General features: G+C 35.8%; 1 protein-coding gene across 6 annotated transcripts in view; it reads left to right on the top strand.

Annotated features, from left to right (window-relative positions):
* ATP9B (ATPase phospholipid transporting 9B (putative)) overlaps positions 1–24,101 on the top strand; it is a 167,526-nt gene that overhangs the window by 131,676 nt on the left and 11,749 nt on the right. For 5 of the 6 annotated variants that reach the window (XM_061346367.1, XM_061346366.1, XM_061346368.1 and 2 more), the window contains 7 exons: positions 3,821–3,933; positions 7,512–7,760; positions 16,720–16,881; positions 18,105–18,197; positions 19,354–19,437; positions 19,539–19,709; positions 21,933–22,031. In XM_061346367.1, coding sequence (XP_061202351.1) covers positions 3,821–3,933; positions 7,512–7,760; positions 16,720–16,881; positions 18,105–18,197; positions 19,354–19,437; positions 19,539–19,709; positions 21,933–22,031 — 971 coding nt within the window. The remainder of the gene's footprint in view (positions 1–3,820; positions 3,934–7,511; positions 7,761–16,719; positions 16,882–18,104; positions 18,198–19,353; positions 19,438–19,538; positions 19,710–21,932; positions 22,032–24,101) is intronic. The other variant, XM_061346370.1, reaches the window with a different exon arrangement.

Genomic DNA, 24,101 nt, shown 5'->3' with positions numbered 1-24,101 from the left:
CAGATTTTTGCTAACAGTGTAATTATTAAGATCTCCCTTAAAGTTTTCATGGAAATTTTCACATTTACACTGACTTTGTCTGTTTAAGCAATTAGTTCTAAGTAGGCATATTTTATGAAAAGTTACCCTCTCAGTCTGTCATTAAGTTATTAATTTTGCTGCTGTGCATATTTTCTTGCTTTTCTGTTTTGGCCTTTTTAGGTTGTTGGTATTGGTACAAATTACCATCTAGCAGTATAGGATCAGAAAGATCTGCATCTGCTTCTCAAAAACAAAATAAAACAACCTCTACTGCTCTGTTGTGAATCACATCTGTTGCCACCCAGGGAATGATGCCTTCAGGACTTTTTCCTTAGAGATTAATTTCCTCTTTGCCTGCTTTACTCCGTGTTTAATGATACAATGGGGGGGGGGGAGAGGAAGGAAAAAAGGCTCCTGGCTTCATTAAAGACCATACTAAGTTTTTCTTCAGCAATTGTATGATAGCTTTTTGTCAGGTTATTTCCCCTTGAGTAGTACCTGCGTTCCAAAGCAAAGTTCAATATAGTATATTGAAGTATAATAGTAGTACATCATATATGGACTAGCATAATTTCTGGAAGTTTTCCTAAAATAAGCCTTTTTTATCTAATAACTCTTCATATTAGCAATGTCCTGAAAGCATGGAATTGGTAAGTAATTCTTCAAAAAGCATTATTAAAAATAGAAAACTCTTTCATTGTTCTTCAGTACATAGCACCTTAAGCAGTCTAGAGAGCTCACTTTTGAGTTCATTCTCATTCCTAAAGCAGGCTATATTAGAAAATCTGCTTCTAGATGTTTGAAGTGCTTGCATTTCGGGACACAAAGTAAAAGTTGTGGTGTTTTGTCAAGGTGTATTTGTCTCCAACAAAGAGTAAAATTTGAAACAGAGCTGCTGCAAAAATTACAACGTGACTGATTGGCACGTTATATATGGGGGTGTTTCTGTCCCATTTTGTATTTCATTCATTAAGAGAATTTAAGTGTAAATTCTTAATTTGTAAACATGGTGAAACTTAACTTTCATGTGGATGACCAAAAAAGGTGTATTCCTTTATTTTTGGCAGAAACTTTTGGGAACACTTTCGTAAATGTAGCTAGCCATGTTTGTCTAATCACATCAAGTTTATTGCGACTATCATTGAAAGCCTTACACTAGTCTTAAGAAGAATGAGGAAATTATAAGTGTGGTTTCTTTGGTTTTTTTTTCTTATTATTATTTATTATATTACAATTTTGTGTAACAGGTACAAGTGTGTTGGAAGCCTCTTTTCACATGCCATGGATGTTTCTTATTAATGTAGTCAATAAAAAGGCTCATATAAGTAATGTTATAAGATGCAGGTATTGAATCAGGATTGCTGAAATGTTTATTTCCATTTCTTTACAAGACAATTATTTTTCCTCACCCACTTTTCCCAAACCTCCTTCTTGGCTACTGATTGTTGTAAGGTAGAAAACCCCATACTTTTCTGCTCAGAAGCTTTTTTTTCTCTGCTTGGTGAGAGAGGCTGGGGGCACACACGTGGATTTTCAACCTATGTACCCTTCCCTCACCAAGCATGATTTGAAAGTGGACTGATTTAGTGGTGTCAAAAGAAATAATCTTTCCATAGAATAATCTTAGGGGTTATTTTGTTTCCTGCTCCGTTTTCCCAAGCAGCAATTACAGAACTAGTGGGAAGCAGGTTTGGCAGTTGCCTGCTGTCTCAAGTTTTGAGTAGCATTTAGTTTCACAACTCCTAGGGAGTGTTTATTTTACTTCAAAGGCTTGGCAAAGCCAATGGCAGTGAAAAGGTATGAACGTGCCTGGAAAGTAAAGAAGGTGGTGGAGATTTACTTGAAATTTCTTGCAATAAACATTACCGAACAAAGTGGTTGGGTTTTGGGTTTGGTTTGGTGGGGGGGGGTGGTGGGGGTGTTTTTTTTTTTCTTTTTGTTTTTTTTATTCTTTTTAGGGATGGGATTTTAATCTCTGATGTTTGTTAGCGAAAACTTTCATGTTTCCCATGTGTAAACTGGAGATTGGATTTTCCTAGTCTATTACTAAAGTAAAAAATTTAAGAAAATTAATAAAAGGTCTCAATAAAAGTACAGCTTCTCAAGGCAGAAAAAGTAATTTCTCATATTTTTATATTATTACTATAAAACCAAAATTATCTTCTTATCCCTGGTGTAAACAAAAAGTTTATGAGTTGCTAATTCCAGAGATCAGGAACTTTGTCTTCCTTGGCTGTTTTCCAGCCTTGGGAATATTCTAATTCATATGTGATATTTGGTAATGTTATGCATATTTTGTGGAGAATTTACACATTTCACATTAACCTTATTTTGAATATTTTTAATTAAAAAATATTACTATAGAAAGAAAAAATCCTCATATAAGAAAAAGCAAATGGGAAATGTCATTTTCTAATGGTAGAGAGAGAATCTGGAGCAATCATCTAGTGCTGGTTATAGAGGAAGACACAGTTTGATGGTGCATTTTGATGGTGTGACAGTTGAGATGAAATGTCATTGTACAGATATTACCAGGGAGTAGGCGTGGTAGACATCTCATGTATAAGTGAGAAAGACATGACACTTTTACAGCCCTTCTGACTCTCTGAAGATCATCAGTGATTCTAGCCGTATTAGATGCACAAACTGGATGCTACTGGCCAAACAGTTCAGTTTTCTGGATAGTAATTATAGCATATGTCATGCTATGAGTGTTGTCTCATCCTTTGCCTTGTTGTGTATCTTAGCATACTGGGACAAAGACATGATATAAAAATAGTCTAGGTAAATGAAATTAATATAAAATGTTTTATTCTGCAATTTTTATTTATAAATAATTATATCTTCCATATTAAAAATATTGTGGAAGCTTCAAAAATGTCACTTTTGGTAACATGTTATAATTTTTTATTTTATCATCAGATTTATGTATTGTAATGATGCAAAACTTGTTAAATATAAGAATATCTTTGTACTGTATTAATTTAACTTTAGCACAGTAACTGTAGAAAAAAGTTTTAGGAAGGGCCATTTTCAAAATAATATTTTGTGAACTGAACACAGGAAGCTAGGCAGGAGTGACCTTTTTTTGCCTGATGTGCCCATCACAGAAGGCTGAAGCCTTCAATTAGAGCTTTTTCAAACCAGAGGATGTGACTACTTGGCAGAGTTGGCTGCAAAATGTCAGTCTGTGACTGACACCCTGTAGTTTCTTACAAACATGAAGTGAGCTCTGAAACCACTGATTTTGTTCATTCTGGCTTATTCCAATTGGAAGTTAAATCTGTTAAATTTGGAAGTGATGTTAGCTCTTAATGACCTACTGTAGACAGCTTTAATTGTGCCTATTTGCCAGAATCTCTACCTTCATACACAAAGTTCAGAATCTGTATGAATTTTGGGGGGGTGTTTTTTGGGTTGTTTTTGTTTGGTTGTCTGGGGGTGGGTTTTTTGCTTTTGTTTTTTTCTTCTTTAGATTTTCTGATACATGGTGCAAACTCTTGCACTGGCTTTTGAGTCAGTTCCATCCAGATACTGCATTTTCTATCTTCTATATGAAAAGTTTTTGTCTTTTTTCAAACTTGTATATTTAGTTGTGTTGACAGAATCAGCTTGAAGGTGAAACCAGTGATTTCTTCCAGTATGACTAACCCTGATCGTATTCCACAAACATTCCTTTAATTTAACTGATTCTAACTCATGATTCATTCCTCCTTTCCAAAAGAAAGATTTGGGTGGGATTTTTTGTGGCCTTGTGGTATTTTCTGCTGCTTTGTGATATACTACTTCTTCATTACAGGAACACTTACACAGAATGAGATGATATTTAAGCGCCTGCATCTAGGTACTGTGTCCTATGGAACAGACACAATGGATGAAATACAGAGTCATATTATAAACTCTTATTCACAGGTATCTCATTTCATAAATAATTTACCTTTAATATTGAGATATTTCTTTTTTAACATCATTGAGGCACTGTTGTTACCCATTATGTCTAGAAATTTGAAATGCTATGAAAATTCCTTCATTTGTAGGATAGATAGGATGAAAGGGAAAAATGTGAGGCTGTACACAGTTTTCTCCTGATTCTGAACTTCCTTGTAATGCCCACTTAAAGGAGTTCACTTTTCTATTACCCATTAGCAGAAATCTATGTTAACCTGTCTGTGCAGTGCAGTCTTTCTCCTGCCAAATCATCTAAGAGTAAGCTATTCATTACTGAGACTACAAATTACAACTAAGTGTCCAGAACAAGATGAACAGTAATTATATCTTTGAGGATATTCATCAAGAAAAGGCATTGAAAAGTGACATTAATTTTGTCTAACCAAAAGGTAGCAAAACAGTTGTCAAAATAAAATTTAGAAAGGCATATCTTAAAAGCAGTGGGATTTGTTGTTTTTTTCTTTTTCTTGGGGGGGGGGAATGTTAATAAGTAAGATGATTACAAAATACATAAAACTGGAGGTAAAGGGAGGGGAATGGAAAACTCCATATTGCTGGAGAGCAAAGTGTTCCTGTGCTATATGAGTACTTGGTCTGGGAACTGTACAAGAGGATTGTGGTTCCCTGTCTGTCTGTGGATCAGTCATAGGATGAAGGAGGAAGATGGAATTCTGCAAGCATCACTTGCATTTCCCATGTGTGTAGACTGGGTGCTTTTTGCAAACTTTTCTGAGCACCTCATTCCACTCTGAGATTTGGAAGAAGTTTTTGCTTTATTTTCTATTTCTGTTATTTGAAACAAGAAAAAGAAAAGAGGAAACAAATGATCACTAATATTGCCATATATTGTGTACAGCATGATAATAAACTTTTTTATATAAAAGTTCTTTTCCATAGCTAACTTGCATACACAAACATGACTGGCTGACCCAATTAAGTTTGTTGACTGACCTCGTCTGTGTCCTCATTTTCTCTTGTACAAGGATTGTAGGATAAACAATTGATTTTACCCTTCTGTTATGCTCCTTCGAACTATGGCCCCCTTCTCATTTGCTTAAATAAAATTAAAAAGTAGCTGTTGGACGCCACACTGGACTCAGTTAATATTATGTAGCTTTTGGGAAGAGAGGCAGGAGAGAAAGCAATGAATAAGCAATGTATGTTAGAAGGTTTTAGTCTGCAGCTTCAATTTCTGTATTATTTTCCATCTAAACAGATCGACAAATCCACTTCTTGAATTAATTTTCTTTGGATATATCTATTTAAGCTGAATTCTTAGTAGATATAGCCATGAATATTAACTAAGATTCAGTAATATCCCTTGGAAATGAGATACGGAGCTCTTTTACCTAAAGATCAGCAGTCAAAACTTGGTTCAGGATGGGTTACTGAAGGTAAATGCTGCCTGATAATGGTAATAAAAATCACCCAAACATAGTTCAGTTATAATGGGTTGTTTGTGTATTCACTCTAACAACTGTAGCAATAAGTGAAATTAACTGACAGTCTTGAGCTGGCATGCCTAGGCCTGACCAAGTTAGATGACTAAGCGCCAGTGTTCTAGAGGAGGCAAGTTCATTAGTGAACACTGATTTCATATTTTGTGGTTAAATGTGCTATCTGAAAAGAATTGTGTGAACCCTGTAATTCTTACCAGTTTAAAGCTTTTACCAGTTTGCTGTAAAATTTAATGAGTGATACCTATGTTTAATTAAACTTTTAGTAACTGTAACATATTTGGTACTGAAATTTTTAAAAGAAGTAAGAAATGTGAAGGCAGCTGCTTTTTTTTTTATTTATGTTTTTTTTTCTCCCTTTCCCAATTGTGGGAAAAGATTTCCCAGATCTATGTTTGCTGTTAGTTAGGTGATGAAAAGAACTTTCTTGGAACTTTCTTCTTTTTTTTTGGCTCTGTATAACGCTTCTTCATGTTTAAATAATGCTTTAATTATATGTGTGTTGGTAGCAACGCTTTGCAACAGAGAAATGAAGGAGTCTTGGTAACAAAACAAGCCACTATTAAACAATTGTTTCAATCTGAAAAAGTATGGTGAGGTTTTTATTTAATCTATGATAATAGAAGCTGCCAGTTAGCTAGGCAGTGGTTTTTGTGTGACATTGATTTTATCCCTTGTTTGTGTTCTGTTTTATTATTACAGTGGACCTACTAGACTATTGTCATCTTAATGTAACACACAAATCTATTATAACCTGATTATATTTCCCCACTGGAAGCATTTTGTGATAGAGGGCATAATCTTTAATGGAATTTGTGTGAAATTAAATTATACAAGCATCAATAAACATAACATAATTCAGAAGGAGTAAATCAGCTTAATTTATTTGCAGCTGTAATGGCATCAACGTTAGCAGAATGCAAATGCAGAGGTTTAAAGCGGTAGCTGAAAAGCAGTGCCAGATGAGCAGAAAGTTAAACCCTTTATTAGACAACACTGTAATTTGATGGGCAGACTGTTCACGGTTCAGCAGATTGCAGTCAGGAGGAAAAAAGCGTGGTTTCTGAAGAGGTTTTCTGAGTTACCCTGGATAACAGAAGAGCCTTTGGTAGTACTACTGATATATTTAATGTGCTGGCTATAAAAAAAAAAACAACCACAAACAAAAACAAAACCTGCCAACCTTAATTTCAGCTCATTATAAACATATAGTACCATCTTAGTGGTCATGCAACAGTAATGTGATCTTCAAATCTGTGTCAAACTATTATTTTGCATTATTATTTTGTTAGATTACTGCATTCATGTAAGGGAAAAACAAATTTCAACCTGCAGCAAAAGCATACAAACTGCATTAGTTCACAAAGAATACAGAAATCCTGTAGTTTATAAATTAGCAATATTTGCATTCTAATGACTCATTTATACTTAATGATATTTGGTTTTGTCCTTTTGTGCCATACCAATGCGATGATCTTTAAAAGAGGTTTAGTGGCAGATTTAGAAGAAAAGGGGTTTTTTCAGTTAAATGGCATTGGAGTTTCCAACCTCTGAATGTACACAGGTAACAGAGGCTAAACAACTACAACAACAAAATACCACCCTTGCAATTTTGGTTTGGTATTTACGGATTTCATTGAATTGGTTGCTGTCTTAAATACTGTTTAAAAAACAATTCATAAAATGTGAAGGACATTAAAAAGACTTGATACAGATCACTGAAAAGGTAAATTCTGAAGTGAGGAAGCAGAGTTTTCTGCAGAATGCAGTCAGCCTCTTCATCCCTTTTACAGCATACTTGGTTTCATTTCACATTTTTTAATTGACTGCACGCTCTATTACTGATCTCTGACTACAAATGCAGTGTGATGAACCTGCAGTCATGTATCAGACCTGCAGAAAAGTAAACGAGGGATTTTTATAAATCGCAAACTAAAGAAGTTAACAGTAGGTTATATAAATTAATAATTACTATCCTTATCATTTATCAACCTTTAAAGGGAACAAGCATATATATATATATATTAGTATTCATGTTTAGTTTCCATCATTGAACTTTGCTTCACTATTAATTGGGTCTTAAAGGTACACTCTCAGAACAGTGGAAACAGTACGAGTTCAACACCATCTAGGAAACCTCAGTCATCTGCACCCAAAGTCCGCAAGAGTGTCAGCAGTCGGATACATGAAGCAGTGAAGGCCATTGCACTCTGCCACAATGTGACCCCAGTATATGAATCCCGGGCTGGTGTGTCTGGAGAAACAGAATATGCTGAGGTGGATCAGGACTTCAGTGATGAAAATCGAACTTACCAGGCTTCCAGCCCTGATGAGGTTAGTATGCAAGGGTGAAAAAATTACTCATAAAAAAAACAAGATAAACTAAGTTAAAAATGGCAGAACTGTGAAAGAAATGTTTTCAGGGCTGGGGTTTCTTTAAAATTAGCAGCAATCCAGTTTTATTTCCTCTACATCTGTAGGAAAGATCTGGTGTTTCTTTGTTATACAGAAGTGTTTTCAATTATTTGACTAAAAGGTCTGTGAAGTCAGTGCTTTGGGATCAATACTGTGTTGAGTATTGCAATTAAAGACACTAGATGTATTCTCAAAACATTAATCCATGTATAAATCATAGCATATGCATGCAAAAGGGAATATGAAACTGCTTTGAGTGGTGGACAACCACATAAATTAGTGAGAGACACTACCAGTTAGTAGAATGTATGTATTCTTAACAGGAAAAAAAAAAATAACCCAAACCTCAAATACTCCCATAGAAAAGCTTTTGCGTTTCAGACCCTTTGCAGCTTCATAATCTTCAGGTTCAGTCAAAATTGCAACAAATTTCAACCCACATTTCAATAAAAACATGTATCTGACTACCACTGAAATCCAAATTTCAAACAAATCCCACTGCTTTCAGTGGATTTTAGTTATTGTTCAGAATAAACCTGTTTTGAGCCCTAAACTGATTGCTGAGAATTCAATCTGAAAAGATACAGAAGATAGGCAAAGCTCAAGTTTCAAGATACTGCAAAGTACGCATAAGTAATAATTTTTGCCCACTTTATAAAAACATGTATGCACTTGATGTAGTCAAATACAGAAATATGAGTACTTACAGTTTTGACTCTGAAAGCAGGCTGAAGGGCGACTTCATTTTAAATAAATTCTAGCAGTGTCTGGAGCTTGGATGTGCTGTTGGTGGTGTAGCCACAGCAGCTTAGTCACATCAAAGCAGTGTTGTAAGATGTGAAGAAGCGAGTGTATATCTGAAAGCCTGTATATTTTTCTAGTACAGAAGTCGATCTAATACAAGGTAATATTTCTTCCACAAACTTCATCTGGGCACTGCATAGCCTTATTATTCTTGGTATACATTTGGTTTACATGTCTAGTAAATCACCATCTGTAGTACTAGCAAAACTTCAGCAATTCAAACTGTAATTGTTAAAAGGAACAAGTCTATAACAAGTAGTTTTAGGAATGTAAGAAATAAAATTAAGTTTGTCTTCACATAGTACCAAACGCAGTCATGTGAATTTCAGATGCTATAAACACAGTTCATAGTGTCAAAGGATTGTAGAATATAAAGAAGTAGCTGTTTCTCAGTGATCAAAAAGTTTATTTCTAAAAAACTTTAGGCAGGACTGGACTCCTAGCTCTTTGGCTAAAATCAGTAATCCATAGTACTATATGTAGGGTTATATACTGTGGGTTGATCTGCATTATGAACTGAGAGTGCGGGAAGTGTGTTTATGCCAGAGATACCCTGTAAATATGGTTTGTTAGTGTTACTGTGTAGCATTTGACCTGTATTATGCACATGCGTACAATTATTCATATGCACATATTTTCTTATTTCCTAACTAGATCGGTGTAGCGAGCTAGTGAGATATTGCTAAATATAGTGAAAGACAGCATGAACAAGTACCAACCTATGCAGATACGATGGAGCTATGGATTAAGTAAACATTCTGCTTTAACAGCCAAAGCTACTACTAAATCAGGTGAAGAGACATGCAGTTGACAGAGACTATGTGAATTTTTTCTCCCATTTGCTCTTCTCTCCCTGTGGGCATTCGTATATTCATTCAGTTGTTTGGAACCTGAAAATATTACCATAAAGAGCAATTCTCCTCTCATATTTGCTAAAGGAAGCAGCTGTAAGACTTGAGAGCTATGCAAGTGGTGTCCTGGGAAGACAGTAGGGAATTTGACCTTGGAAAGAGGAAAGGAAAGTTGATAAAGTGCTAAAAAGGCAGATCTGGGACTCAGGGTAGAAGTAGAAGAGAAAATCAGCAACAGAGAAACTGCTAGTGCTTCAAGGAAGAGAAAGCACAGGTATCCTTTTAATAATGAATTTATTTTTTACCATCTGGACTCATATATTCAAATTATATGGCAGTGAAATTAAAAGCTTACATTTTAGAAGAGAGAGCATTAAATTTCCGTTTTGTTTCTCAAAGATAATGCTTGAAACACTAGAAAAATTATCGTATTGAACAAATATGCTTTTAATATAATGAGAAATTGATGCTAAATGGAGTCCTATAAAAAGATGAAGCTACAAAAAACCTCATTTAAATAGCTTAAAAATTGCAGCATGACAGCAAAAAGCCTAAGAGTTGAAAGACTAGCAGGTCTTTATCATAATTTTTTAAAGAGTTCTATTGATGCAATGTTTGCAAATCACTGGAGCCTAAGGAAAATAATGTAAATGGTTCATTATTTAGCTTATTGAACTTTCCTGCAGTTAGGTTGACGGATGATGCCAATGTTTCCCAATCACCGAAGTACCATTTTAAAAGCATTTTTTATTGAATAAAGTGCTTTGAATATTGCACCCTGGAGCTTTATTTAGGGAAATGGTTCAATTGATGTTTTCTGTTTAACCTCAGCACTGACCTATCACAACATATTTGGTTAATAAGCAACATTATCATTTAATAGACTTAACCAGTTTTATGCATTGTACTTCCTCAGTGTTTCAACTCTGTTCTCTTAGATTTTATTTATGGATCTGGCTTGCTTGTGGTCTTTTGAAAGAAGATGTTAGTTGCAGTTGTCTGTTGCATTATATGATATTATCATAGGATGTAAAGACCAGAGAACAATCTGTAAGTGTAGACTGTTCTCCCATGTAGGAAGGTGTAAGAAGCAGTTTAGTAATACGTTGACACCCTGTACACTTAATGAATTGATTCAAAGAATTCATTTGGAATTTTTCACATCTATGTGTGTATGTGTTCATCCATATACAGATGAAACATAACTATAACAAAGTATGCACATTCAGGAGTAGGTACATTCATCATAAAAGATGTATTTTTCTATTAGAGTAACCTGAGATAACTAACTGATTTTGTATTCATAATAGGAACCCTACTTATGCCAGGCTCTTTGTTTCTTATGATAAGTGATCAATATTTCATTTTCTCGGAAAGAGTGGAAAGTTTCATTTGTCTGTCACTTGTCCTCTACAGCTGTAGCATCGCAAACAATAAACATCCATTGAGAACACACTAAAAAAAAAAGAAGGCACCTCCTACTTGGCCATCATATGTGTGTGCCCAGCTCATCTGTAGAAAGCCAGCTACCTTAATGTAATGAACAGTCATAAAAGGATATAAACTAAGTAGGTAAAGCAATGGAGTTCAAAGGTTACAGACCTAAGCAATCCAGGGGCATGGTATGAACAGGAGCCTTTGAAGACCTTTGCTCCACATGGTCAGAAAAGGTTGATCATTCATGATTTTTAATGACTGCTAACTCTCATAAACCAGTCATTTATTGGTTATGCTTTGTCCTGCACTGTTATATTCTCAAGCATTTCTAATGCCAGGATTTTGAATATTTAAATGCTACCTTAAAGTGTGGTCAGTTATTTAATTCCAACTTTTCTGCCCAGAAACAACAGAGTTGCTAAAATTAATTACAAAGATACAAAACCAATCCTTTAAAAACAGACAGGGAAATGATATACCCTTAGTGAAGCAGCTTTTGTGTTTACAAAAGTCAAGCTGTAATGTATGAGACATGTTGTATTGTTTAATTCATTTTATTGTGTGTGCTTATTGAAGCAAGACTAATTGTGTTGTTTTGTCAATGTATTGTGAAAAGCAAATCACTCAGTAGCATAAAACCATCACTTTCATGTCCTTTGAGACCCACAGAGAATAACTACTCCATAGCTTGACTTGAATATTGATCGGCAGTTTTTTCACATGATCAAGCTGTATTTTTAAGTTAATAATTTTATTTTAGTTATGACGTTTTTAGATGAAAAGTTACAGACTGCAAGTGATAGTTATCAAACCAGTGTTTATAAATACAAACAAAGCAGTGCTGATTGGAAACATTATGTGAGATGTTGCGCAATCCAAACAGAAACCATTGGGAACACTCGGGCAGTGGTGAGCAAGAAATCTCACTGCTTCTTTCCTGTTTCCAAACCAATAGCCTTAACTTCAAAATACCACATGTATAACCTCTATATACCTTACAAGGCAACCTGGTTTTGAAAATGGATGCTGTTGTCTGAAGTGAAGATGTTCTTAAATAATCTGAAATAAATGTAGGTTGGTACAGGAGAATTCTTCTATGCGGCAAAATTAGCTTACAAAATTTTCACCCCTAGTCCTTCTTTTTCATCCTATAAATTGCTCCCTCATATAGGAGACCTTTGAAGTCTTTCAGTTTAAGTGGTCATGTTCATATCATAGCCTCAGAAAAGCTGTCAGCACAACTGGTGGGGAGCTCCCAAACTCTGGGATGGGATGGAGAAGAGCTCCCAACACCAGCAGCGAGGTGGTGGATCTCTTTCTTAAACTGTCTTAGTTTGAAAGGGAATATTGTATGTTGAAAGTAACGGTCCCAGAATTCAGAGGAAGTGGTAGTAGCATGATGTTTTGTATGTTCCAGTCACAACTGATGTAGCATCTAAAAGAAGCAAGAACAACCTAGGGCATTTTTTTTTGTTTTCTGCCAAACAGTAACAGCCTTTTAGGACTGATCCAGTAACTGAAGGTCTTAAGGAATCAGAAATGTGCTTAGGTACCTCAGTTTGAGGATTTATAAACCTGTGTGCCAGAAGGCAAGACGAGTTTCATATTTTTTCAAATGACTATATCAGGTTTTCTGTAACTGGTACATCTTCATGCAGTCATGCTCCCAAGATGACAGGTTACTAGAGGTACTTACATTTTCCACAGTGCAAAGAGACTCTTTGGTGTTGCAATTTCCTTACTGAAAATCAGTAAGGCAGTTGGGTGATAAGTGTTATTTCCTGTTGGTCCAGAGGAAGCTAAGGTATATGTTAGTCTGAGAGGGAATGGGAATGACCTTCCATGCACAAATTACTCAACCTCACAAGAAAAGGTCAAGAGAATTCAGAGATGGGCTTTGAGTTGGGCTGTGTAAGGAACAGTCCTGAATGTACTGATTGAATGGCCTAAAGCCATCTAACACCACTCCAGAGAGAAGCAAACTCCTGTTATTTGATAGGGCAGGCAGGTACTTAACTTCTTCATCCTCAGAGTTAAAAGTAAATATACTGCTGTTCTTTTAAATGCTTTCTATGGACAATATGTTTCATCTTACATGTTGGCCTTAATTTTGTCTATTGATTCTTGTGCTTAGATATTTGTAGCATTTTCTGCCACATAATTATTTTAATCGGGGTTATTAAATGGGACTCACAGGCTAATAGAACTTATTGTAGAAAAGATTTTTTTTTTGTTAAAAAATAATGTCGACACCACAGTTGGAAAAAAATTATTTTGAATGTAATTAGTTAATGATAAAATTAAATATACCAAGGGTTTTGTAGCCTGTCACAAACCTTATGGGGTTTTTAATTGTTGATTAGCATTTATTTTAGGCTGAAGTCAGTCTAATGTTTTAATTGAATATGTAGTTTTGAATCCACAACAGGAATGAGGAAGAGGCTTGGGTTTTCTGCAGTACTTGATAGAGAGTTTATGAAGTCCTTTTCCTGACTCTAGTAGGGTTAGGTTTTGTGACTGATAAAATAGGTAACTATCAAACTTGTATTTCATGAAACTTTAAAGTAACAGGCTAAGAAACTTAAAAGCTGCTTGTTTTGATTTAGTTCCATAAATGAACATTTCTAAACAAGTGGGATGATGATGTCTCCAAAACATGGAATTAGGGCTGTCATGCTCTGTAACAAGCTTCCTCACTTCATGCCCCTCTCAACATGCACGTGTTCTTCAGGCACCTGAGCTAGACACACCATTCTGGTAAGAGAAGCTACTCGCACCTCATGAGCTGGTACTGTTATACTGTGGGTCACACAATTACTCCTTGAGTTGGGAGAATTTCTGTATGAAGGCTATGAATTTCACTTTGAATTTCAATCTGTGCTGTGCTAATTGCAGAGTTTGATATTTGTGACTTTGAGTTATGGAAGCTCTGGGGGTCGGGTGGCCTCTAGTGGAGAGACACTGCTGTCATAGGCAACCAGAGCTCAACAGTGGGCGTGTAGTAAGTATAAAAGCACCTGAAAGGTTTTGGGTAAGAAGCTCTAAGTAAGGGGGTTGAGAAACTCTTTGTAGCCTTTGTCAGATCTGTTACATTTCATAATGGAATTATTTTCTACCTTAATTTCTAATTTGGAACTTGCTGCTTCTAAAGAGAGGTGGGTAGCTGGCCTTACCCTTTGGATTCCTACTAAGGAGGAAGACCACTAGCAAGTTAGAAACTACTGAAGCTTTCTTTGACTTCACTTGCGTTACCTGTCCTGGGAACACTACACAGCTAGTGGGTTGAGTTGCATACCTCTGTCACAGTAGTGGGAGGACCCTACAGCTAGTGATATACTTGTCTCCCAGGCAGCCAGTTTCCATAGAACGAGAACTTGGTGATAAACCACGCAAGACCTGCAAAATGTCTACATAAGTCCCTAATTAAAAAAAAAAAAAAAAATCCCTAGATTTGGGAAATTGACACAATTCATCTATGCATGTTAGGAAATTAATAGTTACCACCAAATGAATATTATAATTAGAATGTTGGGGGGGGGGCTATGCAAAATGGTAGCATCACCAGCACATACTTTTGTGCCTCTCCAACCTTTATCCAATTCCGTCCAATATGTCAGGCTTTATAGAAGCCACAGCTCTGTTTTTATTTGACATTCTAGGGGTTCTTGATGTATGCACACTATATTGCAAGATCAGATCATATTAATATAAAGTTTTAGAAACATGTTGAAGAGAATATACTTGTCAAGGGGAAACCTTAAGCAGAGGGGCTTGCCTAAAAATCCTTTTTCTGAACTCTGTATAGCCAGTCTTTCAGTGTATATTTATTTATTAAGTTATTAAATTTCCATGCCATTTGTGAAATATTTTCTTTTTTAATTTGTATATTCTATAAAGCTTAAGGTATTTAAAGGAGTCTGGCTGTGATGCTCGGGATGCTGTCAGGGTCTAGCTGCTGTGATTCATTCTGAATTATGAGAGTCAAATTTAATGTTTTGCTCTGGAGTTTGTTCAGCTGCATTTTAGGCATCTGTTTGACTCTTGGGCCTTATTGACTGTCTCTGCTATAGTATTTGCACTGATCAATTAGAAAAAAAAATATATGCAGTTGCATGTAGGTTGGGTATAGGAATCAGAAATGAGTGTGCTGTAAAATGCTAATTGAAATGGTAGGTGAAGCCAAGCGTAAACAAAATAATAAACAGATGTGAGCCACCAAATATAGAGCACTTAGTCCTAGCTGCAAAGGGACACAAATGAGATGATAGGGTATTAGTAGAAAGATGCATTTTACAGGTCAGACTGTAATAGTAACCTTTCACTGTGAAAATTAAAAATATACCTTGGGAGTATTGAATCATTTGCAGCTTATATGGTACTTCTGTTGAGAGAAAAAAAATATTTCTGAGACTTCCTGTGATTTTTGAGGTTTTCAAGTAGTGCTTTTCAGGGTATGTTCTTGTCTTTTCTGTTACTGCATCTCGCTGTGTTTTCATTTGGTGGTGCTTACACAGATGGTACAACTAGGGTCTCTTAGAGTTCACACAAACTTACTTACTTGCTTTGGGTGAAATTCTTAGTGAGCATTAGTCATCATGTTTGTTGAACTTAATCTAGAGATGTTGCTACTTGCATGTCTTTTATCAGACTCCTTGAGTTTTATTTTTTTTCCCTTGCCCAAGATTAATAGCAGAGGCAGGTTTCATAAAAATCAAGTGAACTTCATGACAATTTCCTTTCGAGTCATTTTGAAATGTAGTTTCCAATAATGATTAGCAATTGGAAGATAAAAATAGAATTCTGGAGAAGAATACTTCTATCAGAAAATTCCCATTCAAATATGGAATATGGCTTGTATATGAACTAACATTAAAGTAGTTTTTCCTAAATACTGATTTTTTAAGGGAATAAACTACACAACAGTGGTGATAGAAAAATACCTTGTGTGTTATTCAAAGCATAGAAGAAAGTAGAAGCTAGAGATCATGAACTTTAGAGCAGCAATATTAAAAAAATAGGCAAATGTCTAATGCATGCAATTAAGATGCCGTGTAGTGATAGCTAATGATGATTTTTGTATACTGCAGCATTTCTAGGTTTGTGAAAAGGACTTTCGCAAGTGTTTGTGGGATACGGTATTGGAAGCTTGGTTTCCACCTCATTTGATATGCCCAGAACTTCAACAGTTATATTATTTTTTGAAACATAAGTAATAAAATCATGACAATGATCAAAGTAAACTAAAAATAAGATCCTTTTCTTATTTATATACTTCATATTGCAGTGTCCCAACATCCGTGTAATTGTAGGTCTAATAAAATGTTTTATATGGGAATATTCCCAAAATCTTTTACTAACATAGCAGTGTCATTGGTCCAGAAACTGTATTCTGATTTTACATAATTTCTACTGGATGATGTCCTTTTTTTATATTGGTTAATATCTGTTTGGTTTTCTTATTAGGACTGTTATTTCTGAGCAGTATAGTCTAAATAAGTAATTTGCAGGAGTAAATTCAAATAAGGTTTTCTGTTCTTCATAAGAATTTTTGTAAGGTTTCTGAAGGAAAATCGGATGCATTAAGATTTTGTTCTCAGACTACTGCTATTCACTTTTTTTTTTTCCTAGATTCTTGGAAGAGTTTAGACTTTTACCCTAGCAACAGTTGTTTGGCTTTAGCTAGATTTATAGAACAGTATAATAGACCTTCTGAAACATGACCTATAATAGATACTGAAACATGTCTCTCTTGTTTGGTTTTGTTTTTTCTTTTCCCCTTCCTTTAGGTAGCACTGGTGCAGTGGACAGAGAGTGTGGGTCTCACTCTGGTTAGCAGGGATTTGACCTCAATGCAGCTGAAGACCCCTGGTGGACACATTCTGACATACTATATTCTGCAGATCTTCCCCTTCACTTCTGAGAGCAAGCGTATGGGGATCATAGTTAGGGTAATTGTGGGGGTCTTCTGGGTGTTGGTTTTTATTTCTCAAAAAATGTTTTTACTGAATGTTTGCTTTTATGAAATTTAATAGAAAGTTAAGAGAATGCATTTCATAAGATTTTCAAATGAAAAGTGTACCTTTTGTATGGGTACACATGAAATACTAGGCAAGTAATTGCACAAAAATCAGGGTAATCTCACGTTGCCGAGAATCTTTTTCATGAGAACATGTTGATTTCACTACTTTATGCTTAGCCTCTAATTCTGCATTATTCCATTTGTTTCTTTCATACAAAATATGTTGCTTCTTCAAGAAGTAAATTAATGGCTGAAATTTCTTATAGTAGTAGTTAGCATCTTTCTATACTGCTAGTGCTGCTGCTTTTCTAGACCCAGTGTTGATACCTGAACTGTCATGGATGCACAGCACAACCCCAGGGTCTAAGATTTATGAGATACATGCTTAGCTGTCTCCTAGATGTCCAGTTGGGAGCATAGTAACAATCATTAAAACCTCAGATGAAAGGAAGCCACACCACCATGCTAAAAGTAAGGTTTAAACCTCTATGAATGTTAAGCCATCCACACTACATACTTCTGTGTTTCAGGTCTGGAGAGACCTTGGCAAGTCTGTATTTCTTTAGGTGATGATGGCACTAAGAGCTTGTCTTAACAGTGACATACTCATAGATACTTTAAGAAGCTTGCAGATCAGACTAATCCATTCCTTCAGTGACAAACTATACCTCATATGTATTTCTGATTTTTATTATATTTGCCTGCATGTATATTCTCTGAATGTACCATGAGTGTTTCATCATTAAAACATCTGTAACAGGCATTTACACTAAATTATTTGTAAATTTTTAATTGTATTTCAAAGATACGGGGTAAACTTTCTGTTGTGAGTAGTTTTAGAGGTCACAGCAGTGATACTCTAAAATTCAGACTGGCAGTTTAGGTATGCTGAGAATCTGTTAGTCACATTGACATCACTTAGAACTGATCTTTTATGAGAAAGTGGGGAATATGTATTTCAATGAAATCGGAGATGTCACTGGAAGTAGTAACATCAGGTGATAAAATTTATCCACCTCTAGGCAAGGTACTACTTCTTTTATAAATCATCCATTGACTACTTCAAAAGACAGTTACGTTATTGGTAGGTGATTATTTTGACTGTATAAACAGGTGGTTTTTTTCCATTCTGTTTCTCTTGTAAAATTCTAGGATGAATCATCAGGAGAAATTACATTTTACATGAAGGGTGCAGATGTTGCAATGTCCACTATTGTACAGTACAATGATTGGTTAGAAGAAGAGGTAAGAAACAAAATCAAAATTTATAAGAATTAAGATTCTGTAAAAAAACCTAAAAATTTGAAGTCAAAAGATCAGGAATTATTGGATTAGGTTTAAAAGAGAACCTGAGCCAGTGCAGTAATGGGTTTTGAAGTTGTTACATATATCCTGAATGGATTTTAAGTGATTAGAATTATTTCCAAATCTTAAATAACCCACAGGAAAAGCAGAGCCTGGAGTCACAGTGGAGCACGTTCCTACTTAAAACAAGGAAAATTGTTTTTCATTGACTGACCTTTCACATAAAACCTAATTACTTCTGAGAAGTGTTCTGCTATAAACCTGTTTATCATGAAGTGCCCTTGTTATATCAAATTCTACAGTGAGGTATGATTATGAAATATGAAGTACAGTAAGGTTTGCAGCCAAATTGAAATAGGGTTTTTTTACCAGATTTATTAAAATTAACATAAAATAGCTAGTGACTGAATTTCAGAGCTGACTGATATTTTTCACTGTGTGGCTCTAGGAGGTACCAGCAATCATCTTATTCTGACCCTACATACAGACAATATGTTAATACAATGATTACACCATGTATGTTCATAATGGTATTGGCAATATGAATCAATATCTGCTGCAGGGCAGTTTGATTTATTCAGGGACACGAATAAATTAAGCTCCCTTGAGACCTAGCAAAATGTCATAAAAAATTACTTTTGGCGATAATGATGCACAATTAATTGTAAAATACTTGTTTAATTTATTTAGCTTTATGGGGTCAAATCAATAAGTGTTTTGCACTGGACAGCCCTGTTTTTCATTAAGACATGCTATTCCATGGTTATTTTTTAATGTCTAGATATCTTTTGCATAAGAGGTATGTTTAGTGGAAAAATAAAATGTAGCTCTATTACATGGCTCAAAAATGGCTTTTATTTCTTTTAAAGCTTCAGCCTAGAATAGAGTTTCTTTAAGCTAGGGGAGGAAATCTAGATTGGCTTATCAGTCATTCGGGAGACCTGAAGTATGATTGCTTTTTATCCTGTTTGTGTCTTCTCCAGAATAACCTGAGTCTGAAAAGTTATGGTACAGATATCCCCTGTTAGCATATAATATAAAACATGTACATGTGATTGAATATTTGCATAACTGTTCTGTGGTTTGTTCCACTCAGTGTGGTAATATGGCACGAGAAGGACTGCGTACACTGGTTGTTGCCAAAAAATCACTGACTGAAGAACAGTATCAAGATTTTGAGGTATGAAGGGACAGAGTGATCTTCTTCACCATATTTAGTTACTTTAAAGGAAGCATACCTGTGGAGCGAACTCTTGAATGATTTTGTGTTTGTGCAAACAGAGTCGCTACAACCAAGCAAAGTTAAGCATACATGATAGAAACCTGAAGGTTGCTGCTGTTGTAGAGAGTTTGGAGCGAGAAATGGAACTGCTGTGTCTCACTGGAGTAGAAGATCAGCTGCAAACAGATGTTAGACCAACTCTAGAAATGCTAAGAAATGCTGGAATAAAGGTACTAAACACATACTGCTGACATTAACAGGTCATCATTTAGTAATTTTTTTTTTTAGCAAGACATGAATTATACTTGTCTATGTCCAGGTTAATTCAAAGTAAAGAGTATCATAGAATCACAGAACAGTTTGAGGCAGAGGTGACCTTAAAGCTCATCTAGTTCCACCCCCTGACATGGGCAGGGACACCTCCCAGTAGATCAGGTTGCTCAAAGCCCTGGCCAGGCTAACCTTGAACAGTTCTAGGGATGGGGCATCCACAGCTTCTCTGGCAAACTGTTCCAGTGTCTCACCACCCTTAAAGAATTTCTCTGTTGAGGATTTATGGGTTAGAATTAGATGGCAGACCAATATGGCAGACTAGTATTCGTTATGGTGAATATCTGCTGCAGGTGGCCTGAGCAAGAAGTAGTAGAAGAGGCCTTCTGGAAGAAGCGCTACACTTGCACATGCTAGTGCTTGTGCTGAACTTTAACCTCCCCAATATCTGCTGGAAGAGAAACACAACAGGGCACAAGCAAACCAGAATTTCGGAGTGCAATGACAATAATCTCCTGATACAGGAGCTGACAAGGGGAGATGCTCTGCTTTTCTTCATACTAACAAACAAGGAGGAATTGATCAAGGGTGCGAAAGTTGTTTGAGGGAATGGCCTTGGCCACCCACAGTCGTTACAAGAGGGTCAAATTCAGCAGGCTCAGGAGGGTCTTATTAGTGTCTGCCTGAAGGGAGGTTGCGGAGAGGACAGAGCCAGGCTGTTGTCAGTGGTGCACAGTGAAAGCACAAGAGGCAGTGGATGGAAACCTTAATGAACATTTTTTCACTGCGTTTCCAAACATTGGAGCAGGTCTCCCAGAGAGTTTGTGGAGTCTCCATCCTTTTAAGTGTTCAGAACTGATTCAGCATGGTCCTGAGCACCCTGCTGTAGTCAACCCTGTTTTGAGCAGGAGAGCTGGACTAGATAATCTCCAGAGGCCCCTTCCCATGTCTACTATATTGTTAGTCTGTTTTTAATTAATCCCTGTTCCCCAAAGGCTTTCAGATGAATTAACTTGCAATGCAGTGGTGTGCACAATTAGAAAAATATACATATGGATTGAAGCCTTATGATTACATCAGATTTCTTGTAGTAGAGTGAGACTAGTGCAAAGTACTTAATATTTACTTCATGTACAATATTTCCTTGATTTGTCTTGTTGTTTCTTCTGTATGTGGTCACTTCTGACATAAGTACATCCTGCTAAAAATAGGTATCGAACACTGGGAATTTTTAGGTTGTTGTTTTGGTTTGGGATTTTTAATGATTAGTTCTAGGATTTCAAAGCATTAGAACTGTTCTGGCTTTAATTACAGCTAACATTATAGTAGGTTGGAAACATGGTAGTAGCTGTTGCTAGGTCATAAAATTATACATTACTCGTTTACTGATGAGAATATGAACCTTGTCCATTCATTGACCGACATGAACACTAATGAAGAAGATCTTGCCTGAGATGTACAGGTAAAAAGGGAGACAGCAGCTTACAGTGTAATAAAATTGTGACTGTAGACTTAGTAACTATCCAGTAATAACTTCTGCAGGTAAAGTAATTTTTCCTGTGTGGTGTATTCAGTTTGGTCTACGGGTAGTGGAATTTCATCAGATGTCCTTCAACTTTCTTGGTGTTAAGGGGCTGAGGGGAGAGAGCACCATCTCACTTCAAGAACAGATGGATCCTTAACCTTATTCTTTCATGGTTTCATCCCAGTTTTGCATGGTCAGTGGGCAGGATATCTTTGGAGTCCTGGGGATGTAGCTCTTCCTCTAGGACGTGCTGTCTCATTGCTTGGCTGCTGCTTTCTAATAGATTCTCACTAGGGTCACAGGCTGTTGTGTTGCATCAGTTTGCTAACAGATGTCTTTCTCTTGTAGTAGTGTGCATCCTCTTTTGACCAAAGTAGTGTCAGGGCCTTAGGGAGGGAAAGGCTTTTATGCTCTCCCTGCTTTTCAGCTATGCCAGTGTGTTTCCCCCCAGTTTCACCTTGTCTTCATTTAAACTGAGACATCGGTCTTTGTGAGAAGGGTAGGGGAATGGAACTGCGTCATGTGAACTATTGCAGTAAAAACTGCTATTAATCTAATCCCAAAAGGTACCAGGAAAAGGTTGGAGATAGATGTCATTTAGATTTGGAGAACAGATGTATTAATATCCAGTGGAGTAAACTTTAACATTATTTTGCAGATATGGATGTTAACGGGAGATAAACTGGAGACAGCAACTTGCATTGCAAAAAGTTCTCACTTAGTGTCTAGGACTCAAGATATTCACATTTTCAGACCCGTAAGTATGGTTCCAACTTTTTTATTGGTTCATCAAAGGACAGCTAATAGCAGAGTTGCTTTATTTGATTAGGAGTTGGCTGCTTGTTGAAAATTGATGGGTTATTTATTGTACTGAGTGTTCTAGTAATGGTCAAGACAGTAGTACTTAGGTTGTTATTTAGGGATGTAGATTACAAAGCATTGCTTCTAGAGTGCTTGTGTCTATATATGCCATTATGCTACAGAAACATTTATAGCCTTGTTTGAGTGACCCAGGTTTATCATACATTTCATAATCTTCACTTAGAAAATTGACATAGTAAGGTACCCCTGCATAATAATGATGGAGAGGGAGTCTATGTGAGGTGCTGAGCCAGCAGGAAAGACTGTCTGGGAATTCAGACTGTGTGAATGGGGTTTTTGCTTGTTTGAGAATTTTCATTAATAGAACTCTTTAGACTCAGGCAGAATTAATCCTGAATTCAACTGGGGTGCCAACATCCTCTCTATAGATATAGTCGAAATCAGTATAAAAAAAATGATTTTTTTTTTCGGTATCATTATATATATTTGCATTATTTTTAACAGACTTTTCAAGCCAGTTGTTAGGAAAGTAAACCGAGTATCTTTTTCTGTACATTTTGGTTGTAGCTGCATAGCATCAACTTTATTGATGCCAAACAAAAACAGATTTTCCAGACTTTGATTGATGCCATGTGATCAGACATAATATATCTGGGTTTGTTCTAAATGAACCACTTGCACCTACAGAAATAATTATATGAATATAATTTACATGTAAATGTAATTTCTTCTGAAGCATCAGAATGGCAAATTGGGCCCTGCAGACTACTGTTTGCAATTAAATTATTAATGCTTCTGATAAGACTTCAGATCAATTTTTGTTGACCTTTTCATGTTGTAACACCACAAATTAAGTCTTCCTGAACAAAATCTATTTAATTGAGTCAGATTTTTATTTTCATTACCTTGACTGGTAATAAGAGATCAGCATAAAACTGTGTTAACTTAGAAAGTTTTAAAATAATTAGAAAATGGATTTATACAGAATTATTTCTGTGGCTGCATTGGTTGCAAAGAAATAACCACTGGATTAACATAAGAAAATAGCAAACACTAAAACTTTTATTTTAGTCATGAATTAGTAAATCAAAAATTATGTACTGCTTTGACTTCCAAAAAAAAAAACAAAAACCAACAGGCGTTTTTTTAGCACTTTTTTATCCTTAGAAGTCTCAGCTTCTTAATTTCGTAATGAAATTAACTGCTACATTGTTCTAGAGATATTTGCAAATTAAAAAAGAAAATACTTCTGTTAGGTGAAAGGTAGAACAGAGAGGGCAATTACTGCTCCTCAGTGTGCACCAAGTGCTGACGTCTCTTAATTTCTGTAGTGCAAAAAGTTTATTAATGGGTCACTGAAATCCATGGTTCCTTACAGTTGGCAGGAAAAGACCTTTCTCTTGACATGTTAAATTGTAGGAAAGGAGAAAAACAATCTGAATTGGGGCACATGTATGAGGGGGTTCTGTTTTCAGGTGCTTTTGAATGTAACTCAAATTTTATGTGTAATAAAGCCCATTTGGAGGGAGAAAGGTCTTTGGACTGGGTCTGATTCTGAGTAGTAGTGGGCCAAAGGCAGAACTTCGCGTTCAGTGTAATTAAGACTCACCTATTTTAAAAGCTATTTCATCAAACTGCTGACAAAGCCAAAATGAGAGGTGTAATCAGAGTTTGTGTTTTATTCTGTGCTTGCAATTTTGTCTTCCACGATACCTGTAAAATACATTGATTTTTTTATTGGAAAGAAAACCAAAACTGCAGTCTCCTCAAAATCTGCTCGTAATTTACATCTCTCATGTTCTGTGTGTTCTAGCTCAAAATGTTCCAAAATCTATTTGGTAATCTTTGATCATTTTTGCATTTCACAGCTGGGACTTTCTGAAACAATCATTAAGTAAATGAAAAAAAATAAATACAGATTTATGATGTAGTTCTTTTGTATTATGCCACTTGATCCTGCTTGCATACTCATGCAAGATCCAAAAGAATTAGTAGTAGTGAGCAT

This window comes from Neopsephotus bourkii, unplaced genomic scaffold (assembly GCF_033783945.1).
Source record: "Neopsephotus bourkii isolate Nb327-2 ecotype Australia unplaced genomic scaffold, CSIRO-AGI_Nbou_v1 NB_272, whole genome shotgun sequence".
NCBI lineage: Eukaryota > Metazoa > Chordata > Aves > Psittaciformes > Psittacidae > Neopsephotus > Neopsephotus bourkii.
This window is presented reverse-complemented; position numbering and strand designations above follow the sequence as displayed.